General features: G+C 41.8%; 1 protein-coding gene across 4 annotated transcripts in view; it reads left to right on the top strand.

Annotated features, from left to right (window-relative positions):
• ZFHX4 (zinc finger homeobox 4) overlaps nt 1–19511 on the top strand; it is a 210300-nt gene that overhangs the window by 186462 nt on the left and 4327 nt on the right. For all 4 annotated transcript variants that reach the window (XM_062188330.1, XM_062188331.1, XM_062188327.1 and 1 more), the window contains exons 7-10: nt 832–965; nt 1699–1899; nt 2431–2548; nt 3087–8483. In XM_062188330.1, coding sequence (XP_062044314.1) covers nt 832–965; nt 1699–1899; nt 2431–2548; nt 3087–8483 — 5850 coding nt within the window. The remainder of the gene's footprint in view (nt 1–831; nt 966–1698; nt 1900–2430; nt 2549–3086; nt 8484–19511) is intronic.

The raw sequence follows: 19511 nt of genomic DNA, 5'->3' as shown, positions 1-19511 counted from the left end.
GATGTATGTGACATGCCTACCCAATGTCGCTGTAATATCCAGCCTCGCAGAGGAGATTATCGGGCAAATTGATGCTGGAAAGAATTTTCTGTTAGATTGGGAAATTAGAATTGCACTCTTTTCTTTGAAGCGTGTAAAGCTTCTACACGTTACATTGCTCACGTAGGCAAAATTTTAAACCATCTTTTAACACCAAATATTCAGATTAACCTCATAAAACAACTGTCTTGAGATTTGTGCTATAATGTTATGTGTAGAGCCAACAGCTGAAACATCTACAGAAAAGAGGAAATCACTAGTAGCAGCAGCTATGCAACATATGGTTAATTTTTCAACCCCTTCCATCTTAAATCTATTCAGGACATCAAAATCTTATTTTAGTCTCTAAATTATATATAGTCAGCTCTTAGAATTTTGAATTTTTTTTCTGTGCCTGATAATTTTAGAAAAGAGATAGGAAACAAAACATTAGTACAGTAATGGTTTTCTAAGTTTGTCTTTATGAATGGAAGTAGATGTGTTTTCATGTGATAAAGGCATTCTGAGACACCAAAAGCACATGTTGTTGATGAATCTTTCAAGGCCACCTAGGGTTATCTAAACACAAGACAGGAGTACATTTTAAAATGTGTTTATAAAGTCCACTTAGTTGGTGGACAAAAAGAATTGAATTTTTTTTTTTTTTTTTGCTGTTTGAGATTAGCATCATTTAAAAGTATTTGGTTCATTTTCTGATTCAGTGTCACCACTATTTAAAAAAAATAATTTTTTCTGATTTTGACATTTTCAATGTTTTTAAGTTGACTTGTACTATTCTTTTTTGGGAACCAGGGATAATCACACCAGAGAAGGAGCTAAAAGTCAATGTGGCAGGGGGCACCCAGCCACTCCTGCTGGCAAAAGAAGAGGATGTTGCAACAAAAAGGTCAAAACCTGCAGAAGATAGTAAATTCTGTCATGAACAGGTAAACACATTTCCCCTCTTTGCTACTTACATCCTTTTTTATTTTAAGATTTATTAGTTTATTTGAAAGTCAGATATACAGAGAGTGGGAGACACACACACACACACACACACAGAGAGAGAGAGAGAGAGAGAGATAGAAAGAGAGAGAGAGGAGAGAGAATCTTCCATCCACAGGTTCATTTCCCAGATGGCTACAAAGGCCAAAGCTGAGCCAGGCAGAAGCCAGGAGCCTCATCTGGATCTTCCAAATGGGTGGCAAGGACCTAAACATTTGGGCCATGTTTCACTGCTTATTTTTCAGGCCATTAGCATGGAGCTGTACTGGAAGTGGAGCAGCCGGGACTCAAGCTGGTTACCATATGGGATGCCAGTGTCTTAGGTGGCAGCTTAACCTGTTATGACACAAAACTGGCCCCTACATCTTTTTTCTTTCTTAATTGCTCCTGGTAGCTTAGAGTTCTAAACAATTCCATGCTGCCAACACATATATAGACATTGTGATTGACAACATGAGGAGTCTTCAGAATGTTCAAAGAAAATGCATATTATGAAAAAACATAAATAGATTCCAAATGTTTCTTTTGCAACAAAATAAATTTCTCTTTTAATTCCCTTTTCCATGTACTTTTTGAATTCCCCTTGTATAATTAACTCATGTCATTACTTCTAACGTACTGAAGTCATCTAAATGTTTTAACTAATCGTGGCCGTATTTCTCCAATATTTTGCAGTTCTATCAGTGTCCTTATTGTAACTACAATAGTAGGGACCAAAGTCGGATCCAGATGCATGTCCTGTCACAGCACTCGGTGCAGCCAGTCATCTGCTGTCCTCTCTGCCAGGACGTCCTCAGCAACAAAATGCACTTGCAGCTGCATCTGACACATCTGCACAGCGTGTCTCCAGATTGTGTGGAGAAGCTGCTAATGACAGTAAGAATGCCAACTATTGATGCATGTGTGACATGATCTGTGGAACGGTATCCACACAAATCTGTAGTGATGGGTTAGCAGAAATACATTTCTTCTGATCTACTTAAAGTAGTTTTTTGTTGTTGACTGTATTATAGAAACCATAGTCAAGGCTCATTTGTAGTCTCTTCAAAAAGAAGAACATAAAGGCAGAGCTTCATTAATATAATATTTTGAGATATTTTTATATCTGCAATGTTAATCAAATGATTTTTGTGGGCACCCTGAGTTTCAAAGATTTCCAGTTACCACTGAAAAAAGGTAGACCTATGAAAACCTTCAAATTGTGATGCATTTTAAAAAGGAAAGAAGAATATAGCATTCCTCAACACTGATCTGAATGTGAAGGTATAGCATTGATCTGTAATATTCACAAAATGTCCCTGCTTTGGTTAGAACATTGTAAGTGGGATATGCTCTGCCAAATGGAAGATGCAATGGAGTGTGTGATTTCTGGGGTACATTTAACACGAACCCCTTTGGTTTTCAAAGGTGCCTGTCCCTGATGTGATGATGCCAAACAGTATGCTACTGCCAGCAGCCGCCTCTGAGAAATCAGAGCGGGACACACCTGCAGCCATTACAGCTGAGGGGTCTGGGAAGTATTCAGGTATGCCAGCTTATGATTGAGATCTGAACAAAACACACTCAGGGGCTTGCATTTGTGGCTGTGCTCCAAGATTATTACTAACAAAGATTTACTTTGAGAAAGCATACAGAAAAAATGACATTTCCAAGAGCCAGATTTTCCAAGGCATATTTAGTATCTGTTTATCTCTACCTGTCCTTGGGAGACCCAAGTTTCAGACAACCAAGAATATTCTGTGTGTTCTGATTCATGAATGCCAAGGTTGTGGCCTTTGGGCTCACACTGATTGCAGCATACTATAATTACTTTTGATTTATTTTCTTCCCTAGCCTGAAATTACTTGAGGTCAGGGGTCACTTTTCTTTTTTTTTTTGTACTTTTATATCCTCGGTACCCAGTCCAGTGCCTGCCACATAGTAGTCTCTCAATAAATATTTCTTGAAAGAATCAATTAAGTGGAATCCTTTAGAGGCACCTTTTTTTTTTTTATAACATTTACTGATGTTTAAGGAGAAAGTTTTCTTACTGTCAGAAATATGTTTGTGCTTTCTCCTAACAGGTGAAAGTCCAATGGATGACAAAAGTATGGCAGGTCTTGAAGATTCAAAGGCTGGCGTGGAAATAAAGAGTGAGGAGCAGAAACCAACTAAAGAATCCTCGGAAGTGTCAGAATGGAATAAAAATAGCAGTAAGGATGTGAAAATCCCCGACACACTGCAAGAGCAATTAAATGAACAGCAAAAAAGGCAACCTCTCTCTGTTTCTGACCGCCATGTGTATAAGTATCGTTGTAACCACTGTAGCTTAGCTTTTAAAACTATGCAGAAGCTTCAGATACATTCCCAGTATCATGCAATTCGGGCCGCGACAATGTGTAGCCTCTGCCAGCGTAGTTTCCGTACATTCCAAGCTTTAAAAAAACACTTGGAAGCAGGCCACCCGGAGCTGAGTGAAGCTGAACTTCAACAGCTGTATGCCTCCTTGCCCGTGAATGGTGAACTTTGGGCAGAGAGTGAAACAATGGCCCAGGATGACCATGGGCTAGAACAGGAAATGGAGAGAGAATATGAGGTGGACCATGAAGGGAAGGCAAGTCCTGTAGGCAGCGACAGTAGCTCTATTCCAGATGACATGGGCTCTGAACCAAAGCGGACCTTACCTTTCAGAAAAGGGCCCAATTTTACCATGGAAAAATTCCTTGATCCATCTCGTCCATACAAATGTACAGTGTGTAAAGAGTCGTTCACCCAAAAGAACATTCTCTTGGTCCATTATAATTCAGTCTCTCACCTGCATAAGTTGAAGAAAGTTTTGCAGGAAGCCTCCAGTCCTGTTCCACAAGAAACCAACAGCAGCACAGATAACAAACCCTACAAGTGCAGCATTTGCAATGTTGCTTACAGCCAAAGCTCGACATTGGAAATCCACATGAGGTCTGTGCTCCACCAGACAAAAGCCAGGGCTGCCAAGCTGGAGCCAAGTGGTCATGTGTCAAGTGGGCACAGCATCTCAGCAAGTGTTAATAGCCCTGGCCAAGGGATGCTAGAGTCCATGAGTTTAGCAACCGTAAATAGCAAAGATACTCACTTAGATGCCAAAGAATTAAATAAAAAGCAAACTCCTGAATTAATATCTGCTCAGCCTACGCATCACCCACCGCAGTCACCAGCACAAATTCAGATGCAGCTACAGCATGAGTTACAACAGCATGCTGCATTCTTCCAGCCCCAGTTTCTAAACCCGGCCTTTCTGCCTCATTTTCCTATGACCCCAGAAGCACTGCTGCAGTTTCAGCAGCCTCAGTTTCTTTTTCCATTCTACATACCTGGGACGGAGTTTAGCTTGGGGCCAGATTTGGCCTTGCCGGGCTCTGCCACTTTTGGTATGCCTGGCATGACAGGAATGGCTGGCTCCTTGCTGGAAGACCTGAAGCAGCAGATTCAAACCCAACATCACGTTGGCCAGACTCAACTCCAAATCCTTCAGCAACAAGCACAACAGTACCAAGCCACACAGCCCCAGCTGCAGCCTCAGAAGCAACCACAGCAGCCGCAGCAGCCCCAGCAGCCGCAGCAGGCAGGCAAATTATTGAAACAAGAGCAAAGTAACATAGTGAGTGCAGACTGCCAAATCATGAAAGACGGACCATCTTACAAGGAGGGAGAAGAGGTTGCCGAGAAGCAAGAGAAACCAAAGCAAGAATTTGTAAGTGAAGGTGAAGGTCTCAAAGAAGGCAAAGACATAAAGAAGCAAAAATCCGTGGAACCATCCGTCTTGCCACCCCGAATAGCTTCTGGGGCCAGAGGAAACGCAGCCAAAGCTTTATTGGAAAATTTTGGTTTTGAACTGGTCATTCAGTATAATGAAAACAGGCAGAAAGTCCAGAAGAAGGGCAAAAGTGGTGAAGGTGACAGCACTGACAAACTGGAATGTGGAACGTGCAGTAAACTGTTTTCCAATGTTCTTATTTTAAAGAGTCACCAAGAACATGTACATGGGCAATTTTTTCCATATGGAGCACTAGAAAAATTTGCTCGTCAATACAGGGAGGCCTATGACAAGCTTTATCCAATATCTCCATCTTCCCCAGAAACGCCACCTCCACCACCTCCGCCTCCTCCCCTACCACCAGCTCCTCCACAGCCTTCCTCCCTGGGTCCTGGAAAGCTTCCCAGCACAGTGTCTACTCCTCTGCAAGCCCCACCACCCACTCCTCCGCCACCCCCGCCTCCACCTCCACCTCCTCCTCCCCCTCCCCCACCACCTCCGCCCTCCGCTCCCCCTCAGGTACAGCTGCCTGTTTCTCTTGACCTCCCACTTTTTCCTTCCATTATGATGCAACCTGTGCAGCACCCCGCACTTCCTCCCCAGCTGGCCCTGCAGCTGCCCCAGATGGACACTCTCTCTGCAGATCTCACTCAACTTTGCCAGCAGCAGCTCGGATTAGATCCCAACTTCTTAAGGCATTCTCAGTTCAAACGCCCACGGACAAGAATCACAGATGACCAACTAAAAATCCTGCGGGCTTATTTTGACATCAATAATTCTCCAAGCGAAGAACAGATCCAAGAAATGGCAGAGAAATCTGGCCTGTCTCAAAAAGTGATCAAACACTGGTTTCGAAATACTCTTTTTAAAGAACGACAGAGAAATAAGGATTCACCGTACAACTTCAGTAACCCTCCTATAACTGTTCTGGAAGACATCAGAATTGACCCACAACCCACCTCTTTAGAACATTACAAATCTGATGCATCCTTCAGTAAGAGGTCTTCTAGAACAAGGTTTACTGACTACCAGCTTAGAGTTCTACAAGACTTTTTTGACACAAATGCTTACCCAAAAGATGATGAAATAGAACAACTCTCCACTGTTCTCAACCTGCCTACTCGGGTTATTGTTGTATGGTTCCAGAATGCCCGTCAGAAAGCACGAAAGAGTTACGAGAATCAAGCAGAAACTAAAGATAATGAAAAAAGAGAACTCACGAATGAACGGTATATTCGAACAAGCAACATGCAGTACCAATGTAAAAAGTGCAATGTGGTTTTCCCCAGGATCTTCGACTTGATCACGCATCAGAAAAAGCAGTGTTATAAGGATGAAGATGATGATGCCCAAGATGAAAGCCAAACGGAAGATTCCATGGACGCCACGGATCAGGTGGTCTACAAGCACTGCACAGGGTCTGGCCAAACAGAGGTAGCCAAAAACACGGCCGCTCCTGCCGCAAGTTCTGGCTCTGGAACTAGCACCCCCCTGATTCCGTCACCCAAACCAGAACCCGAGAAGGCATCTCCGAAACCTGAGTATCCCACAGAAAAGCCAAAGCAGAGTGACCCCTCTCCCGCTCCTCAAGGCACCAAGCCAGCCCTGCCCTTAGCATCGACTTCCTCAGACCCACCGCAGGCATCCGCCGCCCTGCCACAGCCACCAAAACAACCCCAACTAATTGGAAGACCTCCCTCGGCCTCTCACACCCCGGTCCCCTCCAGTCCACTGCAAATTTCCATGACCTCTCTCCAGAACAGTCTACCTCCGCAGTTACTACAATACCAATGTGATCAGTGTACAGTTGCCTTCCCCACCCTGGAACTCTGGCAGGAACACCAGCACATGCACTTCCTCGCTGCTCAAAACCAATTCCTTCACTCTCCCTTCTTGGAGAGGCCCATGGACATGCCCTACATGATCTTCGACCCCAACAACCCGCTGATGACTGGTCAGCTGCTGAGTGGTTCTCTCACACAAATGCCACCTCAGACCAGTTCCTCTCACTCCGCTGCCCCGGCGACAGTGGCTGCTTCCCTCAAAAGGAAACTGGACGACAAAGAAGAGAACAACTGCAGTGAAAAAGAGGGAGGGAACAGCGGGGAGGACCAGCACCGCGACAAACGCCTGAGAACCACCATCACCCCGGAGCAACTGGAAATCCTCTACGAAAAATACTTGCTGGATTCCAATCCTACCAGAAAAATGCTGGACCACATCGCGCGGGAAGTGGGGCTGAAGAAACGGGTGGTGCAGGTCTGGTTCCAGAACACGCGAGCGCGGGAGCGCAAAGGCCAGTTCCGGGCCGTGGGGCCTGCGCAGTCTCACAAGCGGTGTCCCTTCTGCCGAGCGCTGTTCAAAGCCAAGTCCGCCCTGGAGAGCCACATTCGCTCCCGCCACTGGAACGAAGGCAAGCAGGCCGGCTACAGCCTGCCCCCGAGCCCTTTGATAGCCACCGAGGACGGCGGAGAGAGTCCTCAGAAATACATTTACTTCGATTATCCGTCTCTGCCGTTGACGAAAATCGATCTGTCGAGCGAGAACGAATTGGCGTCCACGGTGTCCACGCCTGTGAGTAAAACGGCGGAGCTGTCGCCCAAGAATCTGTTAAGCCCGTCTTCCTTTAAAGCGGAAGGGTCTGAGGATGTGGAGAACTTACACGCCCCTCCCGCCGAGACTGGGTACGACCAAAATAAACCCGACTTCGACGAGACCTCGTCCATTAACACGGCCATCAGCGACGCCACCACCGGCGACGAGGGCAACGCGGAGATGGAGAGCACCACCGGAAGTTCCGGCGACGTGAAGCCCGCCATGTCGCCCAAGGAACCCAAAACGGTCGACCCGGGGCCCAAGACTGCAAGCACCCCTACCGCGGAGGTCTGCGATGACAAATTTCTCTTTTCCCTCACGAGTCCCTCGATCCATTTCAACGACAAAGATGGCGACCATGACCAAAGCTTTTATATCACCGATGACCCGGATGACAACGCTGACCGCAGCGAAACTTCCAGCATAGCTGACCCGAGCTCCCCGAATCCGTTTGGATCCAGCAACCCTTTTAAATCCAAAAGTAACGACAGGCCAGGTCACAAGCGTTTCCGAACCCAGATGAGCAACCTTCAGCTCAAGGTTCTCAAAGCCTGCTTCAGTGACTACCGCACACCCACCATGCAAGAATGCGAAATGTTGGGGAATGAGATCGGGCTGCCCAAACGCGTGGTCCAGGTGTGGTTTCAAAACGCAAGGGCGAAGGAAAAGAAATTTAAAATCAACATAGGGAAGCCTTTCATGATCAATCAAAGTGGAACAGAAGGCACCAAACCAGAGTGCACCCTGTGTGGGGTGAAGTACTCTGCCCGCTTGTCCATCAGAGATCATATTTTCTCCAAACAGCACATTTCGAAGGTGAGGGAGACTGTTGGCAGCCAGCTGGATCGTGAGAAAGATTACTTAGCTCCCACAACCGTGCGGCAGCTGATGGCTCAGCAAGAACTTGATCGCATAAAGAAAGCTTCAGATGTGCTGGGCTTGACCGTCCAGCAGCCAGGCATGATGGACAACAGCTCCCTCCATGGCATCAGCCTGCCAGCCACCTACCCAGGACTCCCCGGCCTTCCACCAGTCCTTCTGCCTGGAATGAACGGCCCGTCCTCCTTGCCTGGATTCCCACAAAATTCAAACAGTAAGTCATTTAAAGGACAGTCAAGTGTAGCTAATTAACATTATTATTTTTTTTTTTAAGATTTATTTACTTGAAAGGCAGAGTTACAGAGAGGCAGAGAGAGAGAGAGAGAGAGAGAGGTCTTCCATCTGCTGGTTCACTCCCCAGATGGCCGCAACTGCCGGAGCTGGGCTGATCCGAAGCCAGGAGCCAGGAGCTTCTTCCAGGTCTCGCACGTGGGTGCAGAGGCCCAAGGACTTGGGCCATCTTCCACTGCTTTCCCAGGCCATAGCAGAGAGCTGGATTGGAAAAGGAGCAGGCGGGACTCCTACTGGTACCCATATGGGATGCTGGCGCTTCAACCCAGGGCTTTAACCCGCTGCGCCACAGTGTCGGCCCTGCTAGTTAACATTAGGTAGCTAACCACGTGTAACCAAGAGGATGGTGCATTTCAATTGGTAAAAATAAGTGAAATCAATAAATTATTTGAAATGTAGATAGATAGATAGATTGATTGATTATAGCTAATAACCAGGAAGTAAGGCAACTTTGGTCATATGCAGAAAAATGAATGTTTGATACCTCATAGAAGATTGTCAAAAATGTGTTTTTTGTAGCATTATCATTTTTTCTTTGTCTTAGAAATACCACTTTTTGGGGGCTGGCGCTGAGGCACAGTGGATTAAAACGCTGGCCTGAAGTGCCGACATCCAATATGGGTACCAGTTCTAGTCCTGGCTGCTCCTCTTCCGATCCATCTCTCTGCTACGGCCTGGGAAAGCAGTGGAAGATGGCCCAAGTCCTTGGGCTCCTGACCTGCGTAGGAGACCTGGAAGAAGCTCCTGGTTCCTGGCTTCGGATCGGCACAGCTCTGGCCATTGTGGCCATCTAGGGAGTGAACCAGAGGATGGAAGACCTACCTCTCTCTCTCTGTCTCTCCTCTCTCTGTGTAACTCTGACTTTAAATAAATAAAATAATTTAAAAAAAAGAAATACCACTTTTTATACGGATTTCTTTTTTAAAAAAAAGATTTTATTTATTTATTTGAGAGGCAGAGTTAGAGAGAGAGAGAGGTCTTCCATTCACTGGTTCATTCCCCAAATGGCTGCAATGACCAGAGCTGGGCTGATCCAAAGCCAGGAGCCAGGAGCTTCTTCCAAGTGGGTGTAGGGGCCTAAGCACTTGGGCTATCTTCCACTGCTTTCCTAGGCCATAGCAGAGAGCTGGATCGTGGAGCAGCCGAGCCTGGAACTTGCGCCCATATGGGATGCCAGCACCACAGGCGGAGGCTTAGCCACTATGCCGCAGTGCTGGCCCCTGTACTAATTTCAATACTGATTTTTCAGGTGCCATCCCAATGCAAACATAGTATATTTGCCACACATATTCAGAGACCAAAACATTAAGTAATACATTATTTGATTTCTTAATTTACTTGCTTTTTAAGGGGCAGGATTTTTTGTTTTGTTTATTTTTTGTTCATTTTTTTTTTTTTCTCCATAAGTCCCATGAAGTTCAAAATTTAAGGTTGCTAGCCACAGGAGTTCATTCACCAGCCACTTAGCAGGTCACAAAAATTATATTTAAGGTTGAATGATTGAAAATAAGACTTATCTGGTCATTCCGAAGTTAGCACTGATATAAGATTTTGATTTTTGAAGCATCCAGTGCTACTTTTTATTTAAATAAATCCACAGCCTTAGAAATACATTATTATTACTCCATGCCTTTCTACCTCTGCTGCCACCGATTTTGGCAGCAAAAACAAAGTTAGAAAGCTGTTTGTGGTCACCCCAAATGTTGAATCCAATTCTGTGTTCATCAAGAGAAATGTAATGTGTGCAGTTTGGATTTTGTGACTGAGGGTTGGAATTCAGTTGCATTAGATTGAATATAGTGTAAATATATTGAATGCAGGCAATCATAAAACCCAAAAAATAACAAAACTTAAATCTGACTCAAAATATAGCAACAACATGGTTCTCTCATGATTTCTTCTTTTAAGTAAGTTTTATTTGATAAATTAATAGTCTTTTTTTTTAAAAAAAAGATTTATTTATTTATTTGAGAGGCAGAGTTAGAGACAGAGAGATCTTCCATCCACTGGTTCACTCCCCAAATGGCTACAATGACGGGTGCTGGGCCTATCCAAAGCTAGGAGCTTTCTTCTGGCTCTGTTACATGGGTGCAGGAGCCCAAACACTTGGGCCATCTTCTACTGCTTTCCCAGGTGCATTAGCAGGGAGCTAGATTAGAAGTGGAGCAGCCAGACACGAACCGATGTCCTTATGGGAAACTGGTGCCACAGGCAGACATTTAGCTGACTATGCCACAGCACCGGCCCCATAGTGTTTTCTTTTTAGAAGGAAAAATCGACATTTTAAAGCAACATTTACAATTCACTAATTACTTGTGAGCACACTTCCATAAGTTCATGGAAAAATGGAATTTATAGAATGTTTATTTTGCAACAGAAAATTTGAAATCCATAACATACGTTTTTTCATAATATTCATTTTACGTGAACTTTTGGAAGTGCTCTTATGCTCATGCAAAGTTTACCAAAAAAATGAGGAAAGCTTTTGCTTTTTCATTTTCACAAAATGACTTTTAAATGTTTCAATTCCATCCTTCTCTTACAAAAACAAAATTATCATTGTGATCTTAAGGAGTTATTTCTCTTTTCACTTTTATCTTAGGAGGTATAAAGATGATGATTTCCAATGGGTTTCTAGCCATTGCTAACCCACCTGGCTCCCTGTTTTGAGTGACTTGTTGGCTTTAGAGAGACATGAAGAGGAGCTGTATGTGTAAACAGTGTTACCAATAAAATGTTTGCAGTGCTCCTTCTTTTAACTATCACAACAATTCCTGTCTCCCCCAAAAGTACTTTTGACTTAATTACCTGGAAAATTCCTTAAATGTTACAGCTACAATAGCAGTGTCTTGGTTATGCATGTTAGTTAACTCAAATATAAATGTTTTAAGGATAATACAGTGACAATTTTTTGTGCATAAATAGTATTAGTTTCATTCATTTCTAGTCCCATTTTCTATACTACTGTGATTATTGGCACAGAGAATGCCTTATATAGAAGAGCCCTTATGATCATTTATGTAAAATAGTTTAAAACTATTTTACAGGGGCTAACAATAGTTGGGGTATCTGTGCCTTTAAATTCACAAGTATGCTTTGATTGATGACCCCTGTGTTGTCACCCTTGTAAGTGGTGGTCAAAATATCTTGTCTTTCTCTCTCACTGGGTCAGAGTTCCTTTGCTTGGACCATGGATCCTGCCATCTGCCCTTTTGGGTTGTCACTCTGATGCTGTCACCAATAGCGTCTGTATGAGAGAAAGTGAGAAGGGAGGGGGAGAGATTATGATATATTTGAACAAACTAACATTTTCCCCCATTCTACTCACCATCAACATAATTAATATCCTTCACCTGAAATGGGAGCCCTGTTTATAATTGTTCAGCATTCTTGGGAGATGTTGGAGGCATCCCTCCAGGCTGAGAATATCTTAATATACCATATACTGAGAAACTCAGTGCTGTTGTATGTGTTGCTTTATTAAAATCCTGGACCCAAACAGACCAAAGAGTATTCTAGAGTCAGTAGCTCTATGAACATTGCTACCTACTGGAATTTGCAATTTCCCTTGAATTACTTCTTTGTTTGTGAGAGAATTTAAGCATTAGCACAGCGGAGTTATCAGTGAGACTCCATCTGAGAGCTTGAATTCCCACATTTCCAGTTCACCTCTCTTTTAGGTTAATTTACCTGTGGTGGAAAATGTGAAATATTTGAACCTGCTCATGGAGTACGGCTTCATATTTCCATCATCATCTTCCTAGTGTATTATTACTTTCATCAAATAAGTATCTTCTTTGCTTTATAGGAGAGAGACATACCAGCTATGTCTAGAAAAAAATACTTCATAAGTAAAATATTTCAGTATTTATTATAGGTGCTGGGATCTTGCTACAATTTATTATCTGTGGGAAAATACTTTGAGAATATGACAGGATCATCTTGGACCCATTTTAATAGGACTTAGTTGTCCCTTCCTTCCTTTGAAGGTAGATTTCAAGGTTTTGATCTTAAAGAAATTACTAGAAAGGTACTGTAGTGAATATGAGATGTACAGGAAAGTAAGGAGCTTGTCCAATGACCAGACCCCTGAGCTTAATGGAAATGGCATATTCAGTTTTAGTATTTATCAATCTCTAAATTTCCTGATTCAAACATCTATTTTATTTTATTTGGGGTGGGGAGGAGGGTGGAATTGCTGTTCTGATTGGATTTCAGCTTGAAAGCTCACAGAACATTTCGACTTTCCAAGAAATCTTCAAATTATTTAGTCCTTCCAGATCACCAAGAAGGCCCTCTCAACAGAACGTATATCATGTGTGCTACTTCTGGAACAGAAGTCCAACGCCGCATTTAGTATTACTACTAATTATTGCTCATTTTTAAATAAATTATTTTCTGCCTTAACATTTTTTCACATTTCAGTTTTTTTCTACCATGATAATATGCAAAATGGAAAAGTGACAATAGAAAATCACATGCTTCTATGCCTAGAAAAAAATTAGATAACTTTGAATTTACATTTTGTCTTCTATGGCACTGGCTTCCTTTGTCATTTAGGTGAATAGAAAATGACTTGATTTTCTATTTTTTTAACTTTTATTTAGTAAATATAATTTTCCAAAGTACAGTTTATGGATTAAAATGGCTTTTCCCCCCATAACTTCTCTCCCACCCACACCCCTCCCATCTCCCGCTCCCTCTCCCATTCCATTCACATCAAGATTCATTTTTAATTATCTTTATATACAGAAGATCGATTTAGTATATATTAAGTAAAGATTTCATCAGTTTGCACCCACACAGAACATAAAGTGTAAAAATACTGTTTGAGTACTAGTTATAGCATTAATTCACATTGGACAACACATTATGGACAGAGATCCTATTTGAGGAGTAAGTACACAGTGTCTCCTGTTGTTGACTTAACAATTTGACACTCTTGTTTATAGCGTCAGAAATCTCCCTAGGCTCTAGTCATGAGTTTCCAAGGCTATGGAAGCCTCTTGAGTTCACTGACTTCGATCTTATTTCGACAAGGTCATAGTCAAAGTGGAAGTTCTCTTCTCCCTTCAGAGAAAGGTACCTCCTTCTTTGATGACCCCGTTCTTTCCACTGGGATCTCACTCGCAGAGACCTTTCATTTAGGTGTTTTTTTTTGTTTTTTGTTTTTGTTTTTTCCAGAGTGTCTTGGCTTTCCATGCCTAAAATACTCTCATGGGCTCTTCAGCCATATCCGAATGCCTTAAGGGCTGATTCTGAGGCCAGAGTGCTATTTAGGACATCTACCATTCTACGAGTCTGCTGTGTATCCCACTTCCCATGTTGGATCGTTCTCTCCAGGGGATTCCAATACAATCCCATCAAAGTTGCATGTACCAATGCCATCTCACTAGTCCAAGTGATCAATTTCAATTCACAATTGATCACACTGATAGGTCTAAGAGTCAAAGGGATCACACAAACAAGACTAGTGTCGGCTGGCGCCATGGCTTAACAGGCTGATCCTCCACCTTGCAGTGCCAGCACATGGGGTTCTAGTCCCGGTTGGGGCACCGGATTCTATCCCGGTTGCCCCTCTTCCAGGCCAGCTCTCTGCTATGGCCTGGGAAAGCAGTGGAGGATGGCCCAAGTCATTGGGCCCTGCACCCGCATGGGAGACCAGGAGAAGTACCTGGCTCCTGGCTTCGGATCAGCGAGATGCGCCGGCCGCAGCGGCCATTGGAGGGTGAACCAAAGGCAAAAAGGAAGACCTTTCTCTCTGTCTCTCTCTCACTATCCACTCTGCCTGTAAAAAAAAAAAAAAAAAAAAAAGACTAGTGTCTGTGAATACTGATTTTCTATTGTTAATCATTTTAGCGGTGTATGATTTTTAAAATTATTTTTAAAAAATATTTATTTGAAAGGCAGAGTTACAGAGAGAGGAGAACAGACAGAGAGATCTTCCATCTGCTGGTTCACTCCCCAGACAGCTATAATGGTTAGTGCTGGGCCAGGCTAAACCCAGGACCTGGAGCTTCTTCCATGTCTCCCACTTGGGTGAAGTGGCCCAAACACTTGAGCCACCCTCCACTGCTTTCCCAGGCACATTAGCAGGGTGCTGGATCAAAAGTGGAGCAGCTGGTTCTCAAATTGGTGCCCTTATGGGATGCCATATGTTTAACCTGCTACAGCACAAAGCTAGCCTCAACACTGTCTGATTTTAAATGTTCCTTTCCTATTTAGAATACAACCTAACCCAGTTTCCTTAAATGGAACTTTAGAACATGTCTTCACACTTCCACATAATTTACTAGCATGTTTGGAGTAAACCTGGATAAGAGTTAAGTCCTTAATTTTAGCACAATTGTCTTTGGCCTCATGAATATAATTATTTTTATTTTCATCTCAGTATAGATTGTCTCTCCGGAAGGCTTAGGTCAAATAAACTTGAAGGAAAAGAAGTACGTATAAGGGCATTGTGAGAAACACATTTTCTTTGGAAAGCATTACATTCAGGAATAGGTAGCTCTTTGAGGATAACAAAGCAAAACAACGATGATAGTACAAGGTTATTCCCAGAAAAATGTTTTATCACTAGGTAATAAAATTTCAAAGAATTGAAGCAGGAGTTGAGAAATAAGTAAATATGTATCTGCATCACACAGATAAGTTGCTAAAAACATGAAAATTTGATACATACTTAGTTTTAGTTTTGAGTTTACCACCACTTATTCTGTATAAAGAATACTTAAAAAATCTGTGGAAAAATTGAATTAAAAGATACGTTTATTTTGGGGCAAAAACTTTAAAATCCAAGCATGATTTTTCTGTAATACATAATTTTTCACAAACTTTTTGAAAACCCCTTAAAATCACAGATTTCAAAAATTTTTTAGGGGCCAGTGCTGTGGTGTAGTAGGTTAAGCATCTGCCTGTTGTTCCATCATCCCATATGGACACTGGTTTGAGTCACTGGTGCTCCACTTCCAGTCCAGCTCCCTGCTGATGGACTGGAAAAGCAGTGGAAGATGGCCCAAGTGCTTGGGTCCCTGCACCCACTTGGGAGACCTGGAAGAACCTTCTGGCTCCTGGATTCTATTTGGCTCAGCTCCAGCCATTATAGCCATTTGGGGAGTGAAACAGTGGATAGAAGACCTCTCTCTGTCTATAATTCTGCCTCTCAAGTAAAAAATAAAACTTAAAAAGAAATTTTTAGACAAAAATAAATTTATCTTTTAATTCTAAATTCCACAAACTTTTGAGTACCCACATTTTTTTAAAAAAATATTGGATGCATTAAGTTTTTTTTGTTGTTGTTGTTTTTAATTTGAGGGGATAGAGGAAGACAGAGTGAGAGAGCGAGCTTTCCAATCTGCTGGTTCGTTCTCCAAATGCCCACATCAACCTCAGGCTGTGCTGTGTGCCACAACTGGGAGGGAGGAACTCAATGTAGATCTCCTACATGAGTAGCCAGAATCCAATAACTTGAGCCATCACCACTGCCTTTCAAGAAGTTTGCATTGGCAAGAAACTAGAGTCAGGAGCAGAGCTAGGTATTGAACTCAAGGCTCTCTGGTGTGGAACATGGGCCTCTTAACTGCTAGACAAGTGCCCTTGTCTACTGAATTTTTGACTGCAATTTTTTTTACAGGTTAATATATTTTACTGGTAAGCCACAAAGTATGTACCCTGTTACTCTTAATCTGTATGTTTTTCTAAAAATCTTTTAACAGCTGAGTATTTGACTCAGCTATTCTTCAGGATGTTGTGTTCTGAAAAATCCCTGGTAACTGTTGACTATATTACTTAGGGTTCTTTTTGTTATTTTTAAAAAATTTCCATTACTTCATTTTATGGCCTCTAAATAGGAGCCTGTAAATCCCATCTGATGGGAAAGCCTGAGTCAACAGCTATTGATCCATCTTTACCTTCCAACAACAATTATTATTTTTTCATGTCTCTTAACTCCTTAAAATTCCTTATTTTACATTTCTTATGTCAGAGAAATAAGGGAGCCAGTGAATTCTTTACAGAGGAGGAAAAATGTACTGGGTAGAAGGGGGTACAACTATTGCTATGAAGTTGTGCTCACACTAGACCTAGAACTGAGACATACTTTATGAGTAGACAGACAAATCTAGTATGAACATAGTGTCATTCTAGCCATGCAAAGAAGCTTCTTGTCTTTATTCATTCTTCTCATACATCTGCAAACTTAAGCTACTTTATATAAGTTAATTTCAAATATGGGTGCCACTCTTCCGTAGGTATGTGTGGGTACATACTATCAGTTTGTCATGGAAATACAATGTTATTTTTAAATATTTTTTCCCTTCACTTCCATTTTGAGTACTTTTTAAAAGATTTATTTATTTGAAAGGCAGAGTTACAGAGAGGCAGAGAGAGAGAGTTCTTCTATCCACTGGTTCACTCCCCAAATGGCCACAACAGCCTGAGCTGGGCCAATCTGAAGCCAGGAGCTTCTTCTGGGTCTCCCACAGGGGTGCAAGAGCCCAAGACTTGGGCCATCTTCTTCTGCTTTCCCAGGCCATAGCAGAGAGCTGAATCAGCAGTGGAGTTGCTAGGACTCGAACCGGCACTCATGGGATGCCAGGCACTGCAGGCAGCAGCTTTACCTGCTGCACAACAGTGCTGGCCCCCATTTTGAGTATTTTAATTATTTAATGATTGAATTTGAAACAATTAGAGCTGAAGATAAAATTGGGTAGCTGTAACATTTAGTCTCCTCCAACCCATCTACTGTGGAGTCATAGATTTGTCTCTTTCAAAGACCTAATGTCCCTAGGATTCCATTGTTTTTAAAGAGGATTTTTTTTAAAGATTCACTTATTTATTTGAAAGTCAGAGTCACAGAGAGAGAGAAGGAGGTTCACTCCCCAGACGGCTGCAATGGCCAGAGCTGCGTTGATTCAAAGCCAGGAGGAGCTTCTTCCAGGTCTCCCACACGGGTTCAGGGGCCTAAGCAATTGGGCCATCTTCTACTGCTTTCCCAGGCCATAGCAGAGAGCTGGATTGGAAGTGGAGCAGCCGGGACTCAAATCAGCGCCCATATGGGATGCCGGCACTGCAGGAGCTGGCTTTAGCTGCTATGCCATAGCGCCAGCCAACTCAATTTTCTTATTTAAAAAAATAATTCTTGTCTCTATTCTCACTCATTATTGAAGATGTTGGGAGACTATTCTAAAACATTGTGGAACCTCCTTATAGACTATCAATATTCCAACTACAGAAATTATTCCAAAACAGGTCAGAGAGAGTTAGGTGTGTTGATGTTCAGAAGGGGAGATGCCAATAATAAATTAGGTTAATTGAGAGTAATATTGAAAAGATAATTTATTAATGAGAGAATGATGTTGAACAGTCCACATAAGAACCCCCACAAAATCCAAAATTTATGGATACTCAAGTCTCATATATAATAATATATCAATATTTGCATATAACCTAAGTACCTCCTAAATACATTTAATTATCTCTAGATCACTTACAATGTAAGTGCTATATAAATATTTGGTATTCTGTAATATAATTGGACAAATGACTAGAAGAAAAAATCTATACATGTTCAGTACAGAAGCGATTTTTCCCCAAATATTTTCAATTTCTGTTCAGTTGGATCTGGATGTAGAACTCACAGATATGACTATATCTGAATGGTAAGCCCAAGAAAAGCTTTCTTATGTGAATGAAGACCAATTAAGAAACTAACAACATTTTTTTTTTGGATGCTAAAGAATAGATGCATGTAGTTTCTGTTCCACTTGTGTCTCTTTTTTTTTAACACTCACAAGTTGCTTTTAGACTATGACTAATTTTTTTTAAAAAAAGATTGTCATATTAAATCATGATCATTCCCAGAACATTTTTGCACAAAAATAATGAAACTTTATTCACCTTCTCCTGGTTAATTGTTCCATTAGTCCACCATACCTCCATTGCTGGCCTCATCATGATCATTTTATAGTAATCCTTCCCTCATTCAAGAATAAACTACCTACCATTAGTTACCCATTACCCTTCTAGTCTGTTCCCTTTGCAATCAGCTTGATGTTTTTCTCTACAAACATCTTCAAGAAAGGCACAGGCTTTTATAATTCTCTTTTCTATGCTGAACTGTCCTTCAGTTTCCCAGGGAACTATCAAGCTAATAAAAATGGCTTTGTAATAGGTTATTACCAGCTACTACATTATATTGGGTACTTGAAACCCAGCAAAGTTTGCTTCCATTACTAGAGGAGTCATTCTGTACCCAACGTGTGTCTGCCTACTCAGTTTTTACTTTCCTTTTTCTATTGAAGTGAGAATCATTTTTTGTATACTACAGGAAACCTAGAAGAAGTATGTTTTGGGGATGGAAAGGTTGAGAGTAAATATATGTACTTCCAATCAAGCACTATTTTAATCAAATTGCCAGGCTGTAATAAACAGCTTAACCTACACCCTTAAAAGTGAAATCATGTTTAACCATGCTTGGTCCTACAAATGAATACCTATGACATCACTACTATTTGTTTTTTAATGCCTTCAATGGTCATTTACTATTGCTATTTAATTAGCTTATTGCCTTTATTCAGTGTAAATGTGTTTTTCTACTGGAACATAGGCAGATGGATTTCATTTTACTTGATAGCTAATTAGTTTTAGTAAAAGTGGTAATTATCAGACTGCTCAAGCGAAGGACTGAGAATCTGCCTTCCCAGAGGTATAGTAAAAATTGTTTAAAATGAATAACAGAATAGAGATCTCACATTGTGTGTTAGTTGGAGTAACACTTGTTGTTCCTGATGATGTATTCTGTTAGCAAGCTTTCATAATATGAGAGACTTGTTTTCTGAGTCAAATGTTGCTAAAATATTCAGTTTATAATCCTTAGCATTATGGTGGAGATTAATATAATACATAAACAGGAAAACCCTAAGCCGAAGTTATAGCTGGTGATCGTGGCTCT

The sequence above is a fragment of the Lepus europaeus genome, chromosome 4, assembly GCF_033115175.1.
Source record: "Lepus europaeus isolate LE1 chromosome 4, mLepTim1.pri, whole genome shotgun sequence".
NCBI classification, from domain to species: Eukaryota; Metazoa; Chordata; class Mammalia; order Lagomorpha; family Leporidae; genus Lepus; species Lepus europaeus.
This window is presented reverse-complemented; position numbering and strand designations above follow the sequence as displayed.